The sequence below is a fragment of the Eleutherodactylus coqui genome, chromosome 3 (assembly GCF_035609145.1).
Source record: "Eleutherodactylus coqui strain aEleCoq1 chromosome 3, aEleCoq1.hap1, whole genome shotgun sequence".
Classification (NCBI taxonomy): Eukaryota; Metazoa; Chordata; class Amphibia; order Anura; family Eleutherodactylidae; genus Eleutherodactylus; species Eleutherodactylus coqui.
The window spans coordinates 290,879,225-290,900,303 of NC_089839.1; the positions used below are offsets into that span (position 1 = coordinate 290,879,225).

The 21,079-nt window shown below is 44.8% G+C and overlaps 1 protein-coding gene across 3 annotated transcripts in view; it reads right to left on the bottom strand.

Moving 5' to 3' along the window:
- PDE4B (phosphodiesterase 4B) overlaps nucleotides 1–21,079 on the bottom strand; it is a 360,554-nt gene that overhangs the window by 173,988 nt on the left and 165,487 nt on the right. Inside the window, exon 1 of one of the 3 annotated variants that reach the window (XM_066597673.1) lies at nucleotides 10,438–10,867. The exons of the other annotated variants lie outside the window; for them this stretch is intronic. Coding sequence (XP_066453770.1) covers nucleotides 10,438–10,484 — 47 coding nt within the window. The 5' untranslated portion in view covers nucleotides 10,485–10,867. Of the gene's footprint in view, nucleotides 1–10,437; nucleotides 10,868–21,079 lie in introns of those variants that run through there. 3 annotated transcript variants of the gene reach the window in all.

Consider the following 21,079-nt stretch of genomic DNA (forward strand, 5'->3'; position numbering starts at 1 on the left):
GGAGCCACAGATGTAAAGAACGCTTGATGATAAACACTCAAGAGGCTGTCGATGTTTTTCTCAGCCATGTAGCACCCTTAGTGGTGTCTGGCAAGGGCCCTCAGTGGGCTAGCGAGGACCGGTATATGAGACTCACAGGGGGGTACAGACTGAACAGTATACTACAGAACTATTGGCTTGATGTTCCAACAGTATGTAGATATATTGATGCTCAAAAAGACCTTTAATGCTCCAAAGTATGATATTGGGATGCTCTGGTAGGAATGACAGAGCTCTCAATAATCCAATTCTTGAATTAAAATCCACAGATATTTAGAAGCTCAACCTTTTTCCCTGGCTGTACAGGAGCTTAATGTGGTGAGAATATCACAGAACCTCTCGGCAGTTAACTATGTCGTATTTCACCTAAAATGCACTAGCAAAGATTATTTGGCCATCCTCTGACAGCAGCTCACCATCAGGGCTGGTGTCTCCATTTGTTATTTCCTTTTTCTAACATCAGTTCACCATCAGGACTGATGTCAGTATCTGCTTATCTGGCATTCATGGCCTAATAATCTTGGCTAGTGCATCTTAGGTGTATTCACCAGTCTCTGATATATACAGGGTGATTGTGCCTCAGGTGTATATTAGCAACTCCAGCATGTCAATGCGGATTATTAGGTCTCAGCCCTATGTCTTTTAAAGACATGTAGGAGGCCTTCGTTTTCTTTAGGAGTTACCCAATTGTGGGTTAACACAACTGAGGTTTGGCTCCACCTGAAACCAAATACCACATCATTAACTACCGAGTGCGGTCCCGTGATATTTTCACCACATTAAGCTCCTGATGTTCCGAATCTGTACCTGGCTGGTGACCCCACGTACCTGTCCTTCTTTTTCTGTACTGCGCTGAGCTATCGGACATGTGCAGTACATATTTGCCCATGCCGTCGGCAGGCGATGACACAGAATCTGCGAACTTTCCGCAATGTCAAATGTCCGCTTAAAAATAGAACATGCTGCGATTTTTCCTATGCGAATGGAAAATCGCAATTGATTTGCACTCATGTGCAGTTTTTCAAGAAGCATCTTATGGACGCCCACTCCGGATTCTGCAATGCAAATATGCTTATGTGCAGCCCGCCTAAAACGGTGTTTTAGGTTATTCTTTTGTAGGGGTTTTTCTGTCAATGATAATTTTGCACTTTCTTAAAGGGGTTGTCCCGCGCCGAAACGTTTTTTTTTTTTTTTCAATAGCCCCCCCGTTCGGCGCGAGACAAACCCGATGCAGGGGTTAAAAAAAAAAACCGGACAGTGCTTACCTGAATCCCCGCACTCCGGTGACTTCTTACTTACCTTGTGAAGATGGCCGCCGGGATCTTCTCCCTCGGTGGACCGCAGGTCTTCTGTGTGGTCCATTGCCGATTCCAGCCTCCTGATTGGCTGGAATCGGCACGTGACGGGGCGGAGCTACGAGGAGCAGCTCTCCGGCACGAGCGGCCCCATTCAGAAAAGAAGAAGACCGGACTGCGCAAGCGCGTCTAATCGGGCGATTAGACGCTGAAAATTAGACGGCACCATGGAGACGGGGACGCTAGCAACGGAGCAGGTAAGTGAAAAACTTCTGATAACTTCTGTTTGGCTCATATTTAATGCACAATGTACATTACAAAGTGCAATTTTATGGCCATACAGAAGTGTATAGACCCACTTGCTTTCGCGGGACAACCCCTTTAAGCCTCTCTGCCTCTGTGAAACACATTCAAAGGAACGTGGTTAATATTTGTGCGAGATTTGTGTGTATCATAACACACAAATCTTCCACGATTTTCTTGCCTGTGTGAAGCCGGCCTAAGTTTGAGGAAGTTTGGGGAAGGTTTATATGGACTGCTGGTTACATTGAGGTATTGTAGAAAAGTTGATGGGATTCAGAGAAGGTGAGGGAGAGCGGTGAGCAGGTGGAGAAGAGTTAGGTTGCTCTCACCCAGCCCGCTTTTTACAGCGTTTAGCGCGGCATTTTGAAAGCTGTGCTAAGCGCTACAAAACGCTCCTATTGATTTCAATCGGGCCTTGCAGACTAGAGTTCGAATGTGGCGTTTCTAACACCGCAATTTTCGAGAGCTGTCTGCTCTATTTTCGTGCATTTTAAAGCACCTCATCACCCATCATAATAATGGGGTGCGTTAAAAACGCTGTACAATGCGTTCAAAAATGCCGCCTGAAATCACGGTAAACTCCCACAATTTTCAACATGGCATTTTGCTAAAGCCTGTGTTGTGGGAGCGGCCTTATGGGGTTTTCTTTTCTTTGCATGTATCTAATTTTTTTGGGGGGGTGGGGTGGGGGTGGGGGGGGGCTGGTGGAGATTAAAATTTGTTAACTTATAGTTATGGTCAAATGTATGGTTTGTGTGGGGTGATTACGTGTCTTCTGTATATTATGCTCATTCATGTGCAGAAATTAAGAGGTAATTGTATTCAAAAATAAGACTTTGATTTAAGAAATAGAATTTGTGACATTATGGTTCAAGACTATACCAGCTTTTAACTGCTGTAGAGTTGCTTTTCTAGTGCACCTACAGCGAAAACAAGTTCATAAAGAGCGATGCAACTCTTAATAAATTTGTCACATTTTAATCCCCTTTGTTTAAATTTCCTGCCATTTTCAAGCTCTCTGCTTGCTGTCAAACAGGAACATTCTTGTTTATATGTAGAGACTAAACACTTACAGTGTATCATAGCTGGTTACAAGAGAGCTATGATACATTGTAACAAGTCCTGCACCTGGATCTGACTACCAGAAACTAACACGTCTGTTTGAGGGAATGTGCAAGTTTTTGAGGGTGTCAGGGAGGATAGCTGCTGCCGAAAAATCATTCAACTGTATGACTGTGTGACCAGTAAACTACATTGCCCGTTGGGTGACAGCTACGTGACAACCGTATGGTCTGTCACCCATATTTCTTAGATTAACTGGCAAATCTGACAAGTTATGCAGTGATACATCTGCTATATCAAAACTAGTCACGTCTGGACTCATAAAGTTGGTTGATAGCCACAGTGTTAAGGTACCTTTACATGGGAAGAACAATTGCTGAAAGGAGTGAATTCAATACAGTGCTGGCCTTAGATGGCACCCTGTGATTAATTTTTTTTGGCACCCCCTCCCCTTCATAAGAAAAAAACTATATATATTACACTAAGAAGCAAGCACCAGAACCAAGCTCATAACATAGATACAAAACTAGAATAAAGCTCAGTGCATAAATACAGCACAAGAACCAACCTCAGTGCATAGATACAATACCAGAACCAAGTTCATAACATAAATACAGCCCCAGTCAGGCTCACAGGCCTGTAGTTTTCTGGGTCCACCTTCTTGCCTTTTTTGGAGTTAGGAACAACATTTGTCCTTTTCCAATCTTCTGGGACTTCTCCTGTTCTCTAAGCATTTTCAAAGCGTACGGCGAGTGGTTCAGCAATTACCTCCGCTGCTTCCTTTAGTACCCTAGGATGTAATTCATCTGAACCTGGAGACTTGAATTCATGTAAGTTGACTAAGTGCTAAGTGTTCCCTCACCATCTCTCTGCTTATAGAAAGCCTGCATTCTTTTATCCCCCAGTAGCATATGGAAGACCAGTTGATGTTCCATCTACTTTCTGAGAGAAAACCAATACAACATCATTCTTAACCAATTCACCATTTTCATCTTGTAAGCATCCAATAGCATCTTTGACTTTTCTTTTGCTTTTGACATACCCCCAACATCCTTTTTTATTGCTTTTGGCCTCTGTTGCAAGAATCAATTCATTATTAGCTTCAGCTTTTCTGACACTTGCCCTACAGTTTCTGCAGACCACATTATATTCTTCTTTAGATATTCCCCCTCTTTGCATTTGGTAAACATACTTTTCTTCCTTTTTAACATGTGTTCACGTTCTGTGTTCATCCATCCTGGACTCTTTAAATGCTTCCCATTCTTCCTTCTTTTAGGGATTGGTAACGATTGTGCTTGGAGAATCTCATTTCATTATATTTCCCAACCTCCTTGGACATTTCTGTCCTTAAGAACATCCAGCCATTGGATTCTTCCTACCCTCCTTCTGAGTTCATTAAAATCTGCCTTTCTGAAATCCAACCTTGAGGTCTGAGTTTTCTCAGGTCTTCCTCCCCTTTATATACAAAATTCATGGATAGTATGATCACTGCCTCCTAAAGTCAGAGCCGTCCTTACTTCCTCAACCATTCCCTCCCTGTTGGTACGAATTAGGTCCAAGATAGCAGATCCCCTTGTTTTCTCTTCTACCTTTTGGAAGATAACGTTGTCAGCAAGAGCGGATAAGAATTTGTTGGATCCATTACTTTTACCTGAGAGAGATTCCCAACAAATGTCTGGATCGGTAAAATCTCCCATAATCACTATGTTGTGCTTTTTTGAGAGCTTAGCCATCTGATGTACAAAGAGTTCCTCCATATCTTCTACTTGTCCAGGTGGCCCATAGTAAATGCCTACAATGGTGTCCTTTCTGTTGTTCTCTCCTTGTATTCCTACCCAAACAGTTTCTACAGAACTCCCATGCTCTGATGCTTGAATCTCTGTGGAGATGAATGCTTTCCTAACATACAACACAATACCTCCTCCTCTTTTATTAGATATGTTTCTTATAAAAAGGTTGTATCCTTCAAGCCTTGTATTCCAATCATGTGTACCATTCCACCAAGTTTCCGTGATGCCTATGACATCATATTTCTCTTCATGTGTTAGGAGCTCCAATTCCCCTTGTTTGTTTCCCTTGATATGTTCATGTATGTAGAAACATTTTAGTTTGTGATCCGTATCACTTAAGCCTCATTTACAAGCAAAGACAATTTTTGTAATGATTGAAAGATTGACAGTTCTATCGATCACTTTGCATAAAGAACTAATGGGCACTAATGCCCATTAGAACTTTATCAGCTTCATTTGAATGTAAATGAGCCTCCAGCAGCTGTTTGCAAATCCCAGCATGTGGTGTGGACTTTGCACTCAGCTGCATTGTCTTTGCAGGGGCTGTCAGCTGAGTACAATGTAGAAAGAGATGAGAAGGGGAACAGCACTTCCAATCAATATACTGTAGCACTTACAGGCTTGCAGGGTGCACGATCCACAGCCAAGGTCTGGACCCAAAGACTGGAAGAAGCAGGAAATCCTTACAAGATATGTTGAATCAGCACTCCAGGGGTTAATTATGAATAAAACAGCACTTTATTCCTCAATGGTAAAAACATAGCTGCAACGTTTCGATCCTACACACACAGGATCTTTGTCAAGCATAAAGCAGCATACCAACCCCCCTAGTTAAATACCCCCACATATAACACACAAAACCGATCAAAATTCCAGGGTAGGTTCACACCCATCCCACAAAGGTAGTCATAGGGCCAGGATCATGCAGTGCAGCTGGAGAATAAACATCAAACGAGCAGCAAAGACAAAGATAAAGTTTAAAAAAAAAAAAAAAATTATTACTGGAAAAATATATTACCAGTAATATTATATATATATATATATTTTTTTTTAAACTTTGTCTTTGCTGCTCGTTTGTTGATGTTTATTCTCCAGCTGCACTGCATGATCCAGGCCCTATGACTACCTTTGTGGGATGGGTGTGAACCTACCCTGGAATTTTGATCGTTTTTTTGTGTTATATGTGGGGGTATTTAACTAGGAGGGTTGGTATGCTGCTTTAGGGCGCCCACCCACTAGCGTTTTTTTTCCCTGCGAAATTCGCAGCATTTTTTTCTCTGCAGGGGTCTATGGGACTTGTAATGTTAAAATCGCGATCGCGCAAAATCGCGATTTCGCGGTAAATTGCGATTTTGCGCGATCGCGATTTTAACATTACAAGTCCCATAGACCCCTGCAGAGAAAAAAATGCTGCGAATTTCGCAGGGAAAAAAAACGCTAGTGGGTAGGCACCCTTATGCTTGACAAAGATCCTGTGTGTGTAGGATCGAAACGTTGCAGCTATGTTTTTACCATTGAGGAATAAAGTGCTGTTTTATTCATAATTAACCCCTGGAGTGCTGATTCAACATATCTTTTAAGGATTTCCAGCTGAGTACAAATGTAATCAGCTGCTCCCATGGAGAACACAGCATGCTGTCCCTGCTATCTCTCTCCAGATAAATGATGGATTTTATGCTCACCTAAAAATCATCGTTCAGCCGAAGAGTGAAAGATGGAAGCGTTTACATTCAACGATTATCACTCAAAAGCCATTGTTTGAACGAATTTTGAGCAGTAACCGTTGTGTGTAAATGGGGCTCTACTCCTTGACTTTCCTTCTAAATTTTTTGTCTTTGTTCTTTCTTTCGACTTCTAATAACAAGGTTCTAAATTGTATTCATTTTTGCCTGGCCCTTCACTTCCCTTCCCATATTGTTCAACAGTCACCAACAGAGCGACAAGCAAAGAGTCGCTAGTTGTTTAGTTTCAGGTTACCAAAAAAAATAGAAACAGTCGCTGGTTGATCAGAAATCGTCTGGAGTAAAGTCAGTCATTCGTATTTGAATGACTCTGGAACAAATTTGCATGCAGTTCTCCTCTATGAACGATATCTCGGTAATGAACAATCATCACTGTCTATAAAAGCAAACAAACTGCTGTCCTTCGTACGCTTCAACGACTCTTCTGACTGTCTGGGCGATAGTTACTCCATGTAAAGGTACCTTAAAGGGGTTGTCCCGCGAAAGCAAGTGGGGTATACACTTCTGTATGGCCATATTAATGCACTTTGTAATGTACATTGTGCATTAATTATGAGCCAAAGAGAAGTTATTCACTTACCTGCTCCGTTGCTGGCGTCCCCGTCTCCATGGTGCCGTCTAATTTCAGCGTCTAATCGCCCGATTAGACGCGCTTGCGCAGTCCGGTCTTCTCCCTGGTGAATGGGGCCGCTCGTGCCGGAGAGCTGGTCCTCATAGCTCCGCCCCGTCACGTGTGCCGATTCCAGCCAATCAGGAGGCTGGAATTGGCAATGGACCGCACAGAGCCCATGGTGCACCATGGGAGAAGACCCACGGTGCATCGTGGGTGAAGATCCCGGTGGCCATCTTGCTAAGGTAAGGAAGAAGTCGCCGCAGCGCGGGGATTCGGGTAAGTACTAAACGTTTTTTTTTTTTAACACATGCATTGGGTTTGTCTCGCGCCGAACCGTTTTTTTTTTTTTCAATAGGCCCCCCGCCTATTGAAAAAAAAAAAAAACGTTTCGGCGCGGGACAACCCCTTTAAGGCTGTGTTCACGTGTCAGAGACTCGGTTTGCAGACTGGCGCAGATCTGTCCCAAAATCCTAAAGGAAATAATGCAGGGACATCCCGGGGGACATAACGGGAGCCGGCCGGACCCTGTTATAATCAGCGCGGTCCATCCGGCACCGTTCGTTTTCTTCCTAAGACGGATCTGGTTTTCCTGCTCCCATGCCGGATATCCGAATGCAGATGTGAGTTCAGCCTTCGTTTTAATAGCAGCCCTATCCGTTGTCACCGAACTTTCTCAGAAGTAAATGTAACTAAGGCCGCGCTCACACGAGCGCGTGGTCATAGCATATTAAGCGCGGGTTTGCGCGTGTAATACGCTGTACCAATCTCCTATAGGCTGCCATGTTGCAGCTCACATAAATTGCGCGTGCAAGAAAAATCGCATCATGCCCTATCTTGGTGCGCATTACGATTACGTGTGCATACACACCAAGATAGTGCATGGCGCTTGGCGGCACACAGCAAGTCCGCAATGTTCATTGCGCACTTGCTGCGTGCCATGCGCGAGAGTGTGAGCCTGACCTGAGAAGTGTTATATAATAATGTATAATACCACACGGTTAATAATAAGTGCTAGCTGCCATATCAGACTTTAACACCTTAACCGCACGTCCTAATCTATGTCGCTGGAAGCACACGGCGAGACCAAAAAATGCCGACTAAGAATTTTTTTCGGCTACATTGATGTCACTACCAGGACAATGACGTTAGCAGCGGGAGCCGGCAGCAAGCTGCTTCACACTGATAAAGTTAGAGGTAGACAGATTAAACCGAGGCCTAGAACCTGCGCAAGTTCTACCCGCGGCGGCGGAGGGGATCTGCTCCGCTCATCTGGATTGTGTCAGCTGACTTCAGACTTCTCACGTATAAGCACACACTTTCACGGCAGATTAAACAACCGGCATTGGTATCAACAGCTGATATAAAGGTGATGACTCCAGGCAGGACTGGCAAAAAAAAAGATTACATACTTTTAGGGGAGTGTAGCAGAGCTGAGTTTGTCATATGGCTCAATTCACGTGCAGGCAAACTAGCCGCATTATCTCAATGCAGAGAATTAGGAAATCAGCAAACTAGACTTTAAGATAGGGGTCGCTCAGCTAAGACAGACCCCTTCCCAAAAGCAGACGCCATGGTTAATACCAGTGCTTGGTGGTCCCAATGCTGTCATGGCGAGTACTCCGCCAAAATAGCTCTGATTGCAGCAGCTCTCGGGCTCATATAGTAGGGTCCAAAGTGCAGAACCCCACGCTAAGACATCCTCATGCCCTAATAGGGTCATTGATAGGTGGTGGCAAGCCCTTTTATGGTTGAAAGTGCAGTACAGCATCCCACCTTCCCCAAAAGGTAAAAGAAACGTTATTTGACACTATCTAGTGATACGCCACTATTCTTCTAATAGTCTGTCAATGTCAACAGTATCGCAAGAGATGTAGCGAAGCTGAGTTTGTCACTTGGCACAACTCCTGGTGATATCACAAAGTTGTAGTTTTCTGTAGCTCTGAAGGAAAACCCATCGTAGTTAATGATGAACTCACTTCTGCTATATATACACTATATTATATTCCAGTATGATATTACTGTTTCATACCCATCGCCCTCAGTCTTACTTGCACAGCAGAGCTTACAATCTAAGGGCTCACTAAGAGGTGCGGATTTAGCCTGTATATGACGCACTTTTATAATGCAGTATGCAGCACGAACACATGTAACACATGCATATTTACTGCGGATTTTACGCGCCATACTATGAAATGTGCGGAAGACGCACCAAAATAGGACAGGCTGCGTTTTTTTTTGGAATGACCGGTCTGAATGCCCCAATGTAAATCAATAGGCTTTTAGAACTGTGTATCACTAGCACAAAAAATATGCACGTAATATGCAGGCTAAATACGCCCGTGTGAGCGAGCCCTTGTCCTGTTACAGGCGCTCGCCAACACAATGTGGCATATTTAAAAAGTTAGCCTGTTCTCACCCGGGAGATTTTCAGACGCTAGTTTCGTCCGATTGTGATATGGACAGGACTCGTATGTGAAAAGAGCCCATTTATTCCAATCTGTTTATTCACAAGAGTGATGTTTAGTTATTCATCTTCTTTCCCAGTGCGCAATATAAAATCGCAACATATCCTATTTTTGGGTGATTCTTGTGCAAGAATCGGCCATCATTTCCTATGGGAGCGTGACAACATCGCATCGCACTTGCATGCCATGTTATTTGCATGTGAGTGTAATGTGGATTTTTGGACCATTTTAACTATTGGACGCTCATCTAATTTTTTTCCCACTGGTCAAGAACACCTGTATGGCGCTGCAATGTAATTTGTATATTTCGAAAAATATTGCAATCGCAGAAAAATCGCAGCAAAATAGAGTGCGAGGAACGGTCAGATTTTCTCAGACCTTAGACAGCGCAAATCTAGACTAGACAGTCTTGAAATGCGCCAGCTTCATCACACTAGCTCTGCTGCATCATAAATCTGTCCCATTTTAAGACTAGTCTACATTTAGACCCCTTTTAGTCGGCTTAGTGTACATTAAAAATTGTAACAAACTTTTGCTACAATTTAAGCCAAGCCCCCTTTTATGATGGAGGAACGCCCCTCTGTCAGACACAGCAAAAAAAGTTTCTAAAACACATAACACAAAGTTAATGTGGCGCACAGCGTGTTTGACAGTTTTCTGTCGATAGTAAATAAGTGAGCAGAAGTAGTTCTTCCTTTTTGACAAACCTCATACAGGTGGCAGATACCCGAGTCACACAGAATTCACTGAACTTTTGAGCAGCGGATCACTTCCGATTTTTACATTTGAACTACGGTATCAGCCGTACAAGGAAACATAAACAGGAAAAGTTGCAAAAGCAGTAAAACGAATACAGTAGTTGTAGAGTGCAACAACATAAGCTCACCCTGATCACATTCTGATTCTAGCGCTATATTACCACGCACAGATGTAGCAGAGCTGAACTTGTTACTTCTCTTACTCACGGCATCTGTACTTTATTAACACATTGAAACTACCAGCAGTCCTATGAAAAAACCACAAACAGTGAGACGCAGCAGTAACAGTCTCGGCTCTGCTACATCTGTACGTTTCAATTATTGCACACGCTCTTTATAGCAAAGGAATTATTCCATAAAGGTAGCATACCATATCCACGAGTGACGCCGACTTGGAAACTCTTTAACCGTCAGCATGGCTAATGTGTTGCAACACTGTCTTTGCACTTGTATCGTTGGCTGCAACCTGCAGTCCCGCACAGGGGGTAGTTATCACTTTACGTCCTTCCCACCACCCTGTGCAATGAGTCTTCAGCTCCGAGCTGACGATGACCATTCAGGATGAAGCGTACAGCGGTGCCAGAGGTCCAAAAAGTCCTGTTCCTACAGCTAAAACAGAAGGTTGTCGAGTCCCGTCTCTAATCTGTTCAGCACAAAATCCTTTTCTGTTGACCGGTTAAGGAGTTTAAAAAAGAATTCAGGATTCTGTTTTCAAACAAAGACTTTGTTTCTTTTTCCAGGTACAAGCCTTAAAAGTAAAGAGCGAGACATATTTTGAGGTCCTCTGCCAAAGTCCACATGACTAAGATTAGTCAAGTAAAATTTCATTTCTTCACTCTGCATCATGTCAGGAGCTGCCGTACGTCCTGTTTGACTAGTTCTAGATTATTTAACCTATTGAATGAAAACTCAGGAACACCTAACACGTGAGATCAAGTTTCCTGAATTACAAAACCTATAGCAAAACCGCACTGAACGCCAAGGGCTCCCCAGGCTCTCGTCACTACCTTAGCCATGGTGAATGCAAACATAAAGCTATCTGCTGAAATGCGATTACCCATTTTAAAAGGACTTTCATTTTAAGTGCCTTTTATGTAACCCTTTCGCTGTCTTGTATCATGGAAGGAAGTGGACAGTATCAGAACTGGTGCAATAAACACGGTGACAACAGTGTAAGAAATAGCTGTAGAGAATAAAAAAAAATATATAGCTACTATAATACTGTCCCCTATGTGCAAAAATATAACTACTGTAATACAGTCCCATTGTAATAGAATTTAACCACTTGTGTACTAAGCTCTAATATTGCACTTCTCTTCTAAGTAAACTACTGTATTACTAATCATAGGAATCATAGGGACAATAATATAAATACTGTAATAGTGCCCCCTATGTACAAGAATATAACTACTATAATACTGTCTTCTCATGTACCAGAATATAACTACTATAATACTGCCCCTATGTACAAGAATATAACTACTATAATACTGCCCTCTATGTACAAGAATATAACTACTATAATACTACCCATATGTACAAAAATATAACTAATAGAATACTGCCTCCTATGTACAAGCATATAACTACTATAGTACTGTCCCCTATGTACACAAATATAACTACTATAATACTGCCCCCTATGTACAAGAATATAACTACTATAATACTGCTCCTATGTACAAGAATATAACTACTATAATACTGCTCCTATGTACAAGAATATAACTACTATAATACTGCCCCCTATGTACAAGAATATAACTACTATAATACTGCCCCCTATGTACAAGAATATAACTACTATAATACTGCCCCCTATGTACAAGAATATAACTACTATAATACTGCCCCCTATGTACAAGAATATAACTACTATAATACTGCCCCCTATGTACAAGAATATAACTACTACAATACTGCCCCCCTATGTACAAGTATATAACTACTGTAATACTGTTCCCTATGTGCAAGAATATAACTGCTATAATACTGCCCCGTTTGTACAAGAATATAACTACTATAATTCTGCCCTCTATGTACAAGAATATAACTACTATAATACTGCCCCCCTATGTACAAGAATATAACTACTATAATACTGCCCTCTATGTACAAGAATATAACTACTATAATACTGCTCCCTATGTACAAGAATATAACTACTATAATACTGCCCGCTATGTGCAAGAATATAACTACTATAATACTGACCCTATGTACAAGAATATAACTACTATAATACTGCCTTCTATGTACAAGAATATAACTACTATAATACTGCCACCTATGTACAAGAATATAACTACTATAATACTGCCCCTCTGTACAAGAATATAACTACTATAATACTGCCCTCTATGTACAAGAATATAACTACTATAATACTGCTCCCTATGTACAAGAATATAACTACTATAATACTGCCCCCTATGTACAGGAACATAACTACTATAATACTGCCCCCTATGTACAAGAATATAACTACTATAATACTGCTCCCTATGTACAAGAATATAACAACTATAATACTGCCCCCTATGTACAAGAATATAACAACTATAATACTGCCCCCTATGTACAAGAATATAACTACTATAATACTGCCCCCTATGTACAAGAATATAACTACTATAATACTGCCCCCTATGTACAAGAATATAACTACTATAATACTGCCTCCTATGTACAAGAATATAACTACTATAATACTGCTCCCTATGTACAAGAATATAACTACTATAATACTGCTCCCTATGTACAAGAATATAACTACTATAATACTGCCTCCTATGTACAAGAATATAACTACTATAATACTGCTCCCATGTACAAAAACAGGTAAGAGAGTTTTTTTAAAGGGTTTGTATCACAATTGCTATTATCCCCTACCCACAGGATAAGGGATAAATTGTTGATCGTGGGGGGTCTCAATGCTGAGAAATGTTGATCACGATGATGGGGTCCTCTCTGCAGTAAGAAGGACACTGAATGGCACTGGTCACACAAGTGCACTAGTGCTTAATTCACTTTCACAATGGGACTGACGAGATACCCAACCAGGTGCCGCTCGGCTATTTCCATAAGCCCCGCTGAAATGGATTGATGACGTTGCATGCTTGGTAAGCAACCCCCTTAATTGACAGCAGGAGTACCAATCAGCAAGGATAGGAGATGATTTGCATATGTGCTTCTTACATATGACTGTATGAGTTAATAATAAGATGCTGCAGATATGAGATTATGGTTACAGATTTTCATCTTTTATACAATTATCAGTGACGTCAGGTGATGCGCGCTCATCCCGAAATGACTGTATTTCCTGTAGTTCAGATGGGTTTCATATACATAGGGATCTTTTTGATTCCTAGTAACAGATTTTTGACAGTGATATACAATGGGTCCAGAAAGTCTTCAGACCCTTTGACCTTTCTACATTTTGTCATGGTTTGGCTTTGTCCAACTTAAAACAAAACTTCACGTTTTTCCCCATCATTCTGCACTCAATACCCCATAATGACAAAGTGAAAACAAAATGTTAGAAAGCTTTGTAAATGTTGTAAAAATTAAAAACTAACATTTTGCATTGACGTAATGTTACGGCACTCTGCCTCCCGAGCGCCAGTTGGGGTGCCCTGATCTCCCGCACCCCCACTGTCCCTGCCTACTTGCCTCGGCCCTGGCTAACCCCAGGCGGACAACTGGACGGCGGTCCCTGCCCTGGCTAGGGACCTGGCGACTGACAAGCAGGAAACTACCTAATGGGGGAAACAGAGTGCCGACAGAGGAGGCAGATGAATCAGACCAACAAAACTTGCAAGGCTGGAGATGGAACTCACAGGCAAACTGGCAGGGTGCTGGATAGCAACTAGTGCTGACTGGGCCAGACTAGATGAGAGGCAAACCAAACCAACAAAAACAGACTGAGTGATAGGGGACCAGAGGGAGCTGACCGAACACTAGGGACTGACTGAGGAGAACCGCAGACAGACTGGCTAGGTGCATGCAGAACCAATAACTGGCAATGAGCTCAGTTCACTGCCAGTCTTTTAACCACAAGGTTCCGCCCAGGGGCGGAGAGTGGGAGGAGGCAACTCCACCCACTGCTGTATAAGAAGCACAGAGGAGTGCGGGCGGCACCCTACGGGCGGGCACGCCCACGCCGCCGCCCACTGGCCAACCCAAGCTGCTGGGATGACCTCGACACAGGGCTCCAGGCTGCTGGAGCCGACGCCGGAGCGACGCGCGCCGACCGCGGGACCCCATGCCGCACTGTATGGTAACATTACCCCCCCTCTGACGGGGGACCTCCGGGCCCCCGGAAACTCGACCAGGCTTATCCAGGCAAAGGCTGTGAAAACGCTGTACCAACCCGAGAATGTGACCCTCCTGAGCGGGCACCATGGACTGATCCTCGCTACCAATGACGCTGCCTTCAAAATCTGAGGCATCTCTAACTTTAAAATCACTGTCATCTGAGCTATCATACTCCAAAAAACTCTTCCGGGCCCCCAAAAATTGTAAGGTTCCTGGACCCCGGCAAGAATCCAGGACCTCCTGGGCCTTGTGTTCCACTTCATCACAGACCAGGGTGGGCGGCGGGGGACCGGAGGTGGGCATCACCGAAGAGACAACAGGTTTCGACAAAGACTTATGGCACCCCGTGCGACCCCTCCTTTTGCGATTTCCAGAGGACCGGTACCCCTTCTGTTCGACTGAGCAGGGGGGAGGGGGAGCACGATGGCTATGGCAGGACGGCCCCCACTGGGTTAGCTCCCCAGTGGCCCAATCGAATTGGGGGTTGTGCAACGCCAGCCACGGCATCCCTAGTACCATGTCTACCGACATTTTCTCCATCACCAGGAATGATAGACCTTCCGAATGGCGACCCCCCACCATGAGTTGTAACACTGGGGTCCTCCATCGTACCAAGCCCGAAGCAAGAGGAGTAGCATCAATGCTAGCAAAATGAATTGGCGTCTTCAGCGCCACAAATTCAGCCCTCAGGGGCTCAACGAGACGCGTGCTTATCAGGTTAGCAGCTGCTCCGGAATCAATAAACGCCTGCCCTAGGCGGGAGAAGTTCCGGAATCTAACCTGGCAGGGTATCAGAAGTCTAGGACGTACCTGAGGTCCTAGGCGACTCTCCCTGCAGTCGCCTAGGACTGGAAGTCTTTCTGCCGATTCAGACTGTGGACGCTGAGGCCTCCAGGGGCAAGTTATCACCCGATGTCCAGCTTTCCCGCAGTAGAGACAGAGATTATGTAATAACCGAATCCGGCGTCGCTCCTTGGGGTCCAGCGGGTCCAGTTCCATAGGTTCGGGAACAGAGACTGGTACGGACGGGGAGGGAACAGGACAAATGACCTCCCTGACTCTATGGGTCGGTCTATCTTGCTTCCCAGCCCTGAGCCTCCTATCTGCCTTCACTGCTAACTCCATAGCCTCCTTTAAGGACCCAGGAACGGGATGGGAGATCAACAGTTCTTTGACCGCGTCTGAGAGACCTTGCATAAAAACGTCTTTCAGGGCACTATCGTTCCATGCAGTATCACCCGCATAGCGTCTGAAATTGGAGCAATAATCCTCCACACAAAGCGACCCCTGATGCAGCGCCAGCAACCGTGAAACCGCCAACCCCACTCTGTCCGGTTCATCGAAGATGCCCCCGAGTTCCTGAAAAAAGGAGTCCACCGAATGCAGGGAGGGGGAACCCTCGGGAATGGAAAAGGCCCAAGTCTGGGCAGAGCCCCGCAGCAGGGACATTATGAGCCCGACCCTCTGGACCTCCGAGCCGGAAGAGCGGGGACGCATCCGAAAAAACAGGCGACACGCCTGTTGAAAAACGAAAAACTTGTTCCTCTCCCCAGAGAACACCTCGGGAAGAGGGCACTTGGGTTCGGGACTGGGAACGGCATTCTGCTCCTGCGACAATGCCCACTGCTCCTGGGCCACCATGCGAGCTGACAAATCCCGGATCACCGGCACCAGGTCTTGCAGCTGGTTTGCAAGGGCGCTGATCGCCGCCATGAAAAGAAAAACAGTATTTTAAGGGCCAGTTATTATGTTACGGCACTCTGCCTCCCGAGCGCCAGTTGGGGTGCCCTGATCTCCCGCACCCCCACTGTCCCTGCCTACTTGCCTCGGCCCTGGCTAACCCCAGGCGGACAACTGGACGGCGGTCCCTGCCCTGGCTAGGGACCTGGCGACTGACAAGCAGGAAACTACCTAATGGGGGAAACAGAGTGCCGACAGAGGAGGCAGATGAATCAGACCAACAAAACTTGCAAGGCTGGAGATGGAACTCACAGGCAAACTGGCAGAGTGCTGGATAGCAACTAGTGCTGACTGGGCCAGACTAGATGAGAGGCAAACCAAACCAACAAAAACAGACTGAGTGATAGGGGACCAGAGGGAGCTGACCGAACACTAGGGACTGACTGAGGAGACCCGCAGACAGACTGGCTAGGTGCATGCAGAACCAATAACTGGCAATGAGCTCAGTTCACTGCCAGTCTTTTAACCACAAGGTTCCGCCCAGGGGCGGAGAGTGGGAGGAGGCAACTCCACCCACTGCTGTATAAGAAGCACAGAGGAGTGCGGGCGGCACCCTACGGGCGGGCACGCCCACGCCGCCGCCCACTGGCCAACCCAAGCTGCTGGGATGACCTCGACACAGGGCTCCAGGCTGCTGGAGCCGACGCCGGAGCGACGCGCGCCGACCGCGGGACCCCATGCCGCACTGTATGGTAACACGTAACTATTCAGACCCATTTGTCTTGATCATCTTTGAGATTTTTCTACACCTTGATTGGAGTCACTTGTGGTAAATTCAGTTGATTGGACCTAATTTAAAAGACACACTCCTGTCTATATAAAACCCAGCAGCTCACAATGCATATCAGAGCCAAAACTAAGCCATGAGGAGGAAAGAACTGCCTGTAGATCTCAGGCAGGATTGTGTGGAGGCACAGATTTGGAGAAGCTACAAAAAAATTCCGCTGCACTGAAAATCCCCAAGAGCACAGTGGACTCCAAAATTGTTCAATGGAAGAAGTCTGGAACAACCAGGACTCTGCCTAGAGATGGCCGACCCACCAAACTAAGAGCTAATGCCCACGGCCGTAAATCTGCAGCGTAATAACGCAGCTATTAGGTTCTATTGAACCTAATGGCTCTGTCCTCACATGCGGGATTCTGACGCAGATTTACGTCGTGGGAAAAAAATTGCGGCATGTTCTATTTTACTGCGTTTTTCCACGGCGGGAGGTCTCCCTTAATATAGTGTTAATGGAAACCATGGAAAAACGCGGTAAAAATTGTGTTTTCCTGCAATTGCCAGCGGAGACTTTTTTGTTTCTCCCTGCGGGATTCCCACGTCGTAAAACTGTGGGAGTATCCCGCTCCGTCGGTGGGCAGGAGGCCTAAGTAATTGGAGGAGCTGGGCCTTGGTAAGATAGGTGACCATGAACCCAATGGTCACACTGGCTGAGCTCCAAAGATCCTGTGTGCAGATGGAAGAAACTTCCAGAACGTCGACCATCACTGCAGCACTCCACCAATCTGGGCTTCATGCTAGAGTGGCCAGAAAGAAGCCTCTCCTCACTAAAGACGCATGAAAGCCCATCTGGAGTTTGCCTAAAATCACCTAAAGAACCCTCAGACTATGAGAAAGAAGGTCCTCTGGTCTGATGAAAGCAAGAAAAAACTTTTTGGCCTAAATTCTAAGTGTTCCGTCTGGAGCAAACCATGTACTACTCATCACCTGCCCAATACCAACTCTACAGTGACACATGGTGGTGGCAGCATCATACTGTGGGGGTTTAATTACATCTGAACATTCTTCTATTCATCCTTGGCATATGAGGAGTTGTGTTTATGTTTCTTACCGACCCCTGAGACACCAGTTTTGTGGTTTTTTTGAACGTTTGGTGTTTTTAGATTTTTTTTTTATAATAAAATGGTTTGGCCAACAAAGAAGGGGGTTCTTTACTGTAAGAGCAGTGAGTCTGTGGAACTCTCTGCCTGAGGACGTGGTGATGGCAAAACCCAAAGAAAAGTTTAAGAGGGGACTAGATGTCTTGTTAGAGCGCTATGACATTACCGGGATACACATTAGGTGACCAGTGGGGTTGTTGATCTGGGTTCTACAGTCAAGTAGGAACTATCAAACATTTATCCAGCGTTTATTCTGACTGCCATTATGGAGTCGGGAAGGAATTTTTCCCCCGAATAGGCTAATTGGCTTCTGCCTCATTGTTTTTGTTTTTTTTGCCTTCCTCTGGATCAACATGGGGGGGGGGGGTTGTTGAAACAGGCTGAACTAGATGGACATTGTCTACATTCAGCCATACTATGTTACTATGTATTTCCCTGAGGGTCTTGTGTCTCTAATTCAGACCCACCAGTGCACAATCTGAAGATTCCATCTCCGAGGAGCTAAAATCGGGGCTCAACGGATGTTTTATTCTTATTTTGTTTTTTGAAAATTGATTTGGGAGTGTGTGGCGGCTGATCCCTGCGGCCCCATTCATATACTTGGTGGGGGGAATAGTCAAAGACATCTTATGTTTCTTTACAACAGTAATTTTTCCTCAACTTCATCTACAGAGGATTGTGTTTTCTTCAGTAAGCTGTCATATTCTTCTCTGGACACCCTCTGTAACAGTGGTTTTGCCTCTTCATTTTCTCTTTGTACATCTTTCAGCTTCGTTTCTTCATGTCTTATAATTAGTTTAATTAAATTTAAAGAACAATTTGATAGTATTTGATTTCTTTCATTCGTTTTTGGAAGATGAAAACAGAATGTTTGTTTTGGGCTGTTTAGAGATGACTGCGCTAGAGATGAGCGAGCACCCAAATGCTCGGGTCCGCGTTATTCGAGTTGAGCTTTTCGTAAAATTCGAGAGCTCTACTCGAGTAACGAGCCCCATTGACTAGCATTTTTGTATGTGGGACGCCGGGTCCCGAGCTTTTTTTTTTTTTTCTTGGTTCGTCTCTCTCTCTCTATTCCCTTTCCCCTTCCCCTCCCCCTCCCTGCCAGACCAAAAATTTTCAAATGACGCGCACTGCGTCGTGGCCAAAACAGGCACGTCACAGTGGGGAGGAGCCAAAGGCTGGGGCGGGGTCGAACGCGATTTGATGCTCGTTCGAGTAACGAGCACCATCGAGTACGCTGATACTCGAACGAGCATCAAGCTCGCCAGAGTATGTTCGCTCAACTCTAGACTGCGCATACTCTTGCCGTATTGTGTCAACACTAGTTCTTGGTTATGATGTGATACCCAGGCGCAATGAGTGCCAGACATTGGTGCACATCATACCGCACACATGGATATGGATTTGGGGGACTCTACTAATGATTGTCAAAGTAATGGTTTGTGTGCATTGCGGATCAGGCACATACATGGAACAAGCAGAATCTTCCTAGTACAAGTTTGATATGTGTCTCATTTGTCAAATGATGTGGTATCTAAGTTTGTACTGGCTATGCATCTATTATGATGGAGGTCACTTGTAACATGTCTTTGAGCCATGACTGAAGGTGCGTGAAGCGTCTGAAACACGTTGGAAACCTTGTACCCCATTTGTGACTTTCCTCTATGAAGCTCCAAGTTGTAAAATAAGGTTCACGGATCATTTCATTTCCTGATTGAAGCTGGATTATTACCCTTTTGGAACATTGGGTTGTGCAAGAAGCCTTCCGTGCTCACAGGAAATCTGTGGATTTAGGTGAGCTGGTCCTTTTTTCTTTTTTTAAGTATGTGACTATACCTTTCCTTTTAATCTAATGTATCCGCCCTAACCAGAGCGACCCCCTTTATGCGGAGTGTGCCCGCTCCTGACTCCACTGTGCCAGTCTACGTTGCAGTGTCTGGTTTATCTATGTTGTTAATTAAATAATAATTTAATCTGCATCTCGAGATTCTCCTTTAGTGTCTTTAAGGTTCTTTGAGAGGGACTGAGCACTTTTACTATTCGAAGAGCGCATTACAGCTGTGATGGACGATATATCCGTAACCGCAGAGTTGTGTTTCTGTGCAGTGATGTGAGCGCTACAAGGGGAAATCACTGGAGAAATGTGTACAATGAAAGAGAGATCCGGAAGGAAGAAAGAGACATGAGCCAAAAGGCAGAGAGAGTGGCACGAAGAGCAGAAAGAGACATGAGCCAAAGGCAGAGAGAGTGAGACGAAGAGCAGAAAGAGACATGAGCCAAAGGCAGAGAGAGTGAGACGAAGAGCAGAAAGAGACATGAGCCAAAGGCAGAGAGAGTGAGACGAAGAGCAGAAAGAGACATGAGCCAAAGGCAGAGAGAGTGAGACGAAGAGCAAAAAGAGACATGAGCCAAGGCAGAAAGAGTGACACGAAGAGCAGAAAGAGACATGAGCCAAGGCAGAAAGAGTGACACGAAGAGCAGAAAGAGACATGAGCCAAAGGCAGAGAGAGTGAGACGAAGAGCAGAAAGAGACATGAGCCAAAGGCAGAGAGAGTGAGACGAAGAGCAGAAAGAGACATGAGCCAAAGGCAGAGAGAGTGAGACGAAGAGCAGAAAGAGACGTGAGCCAAGGTAGAAAGAGTGACACGAAGAGCAGAAAGAGACATGAGCCAATGGCAGAGAGAGTGACACGAAGAGCATGAGCCAAGGATAGAGAGACAAAAAGGGCAGAAATAGACATGAGCCAATGGCAGAGAGAGATGGAAAGGGCACAAAGAGGTATGAACCAAGGAAAAAGATAGATGAGGAGTAAAAATAGAGACATGAGCAAAGTGCACAGAGAGATGGTGAGAACAGCAAGAGACATGAGGCAGAGATAGAGAGAGACAGGAAGGGCAGAAAGAGACATGAGCCAAAGACTCAGAGAGGCGGAAAGGGAAGAAAGAGGAATGAGCAAAAGATAGAGAGGGAGACAAGGAGAGCAGAAATAGATATGAGCCAAGAATAGAGAGAGCTGGGGGGGGGGGGCAGGAAGAGAAATGATCTAAAAGTAGAGAAAGAGCGATGATATAACA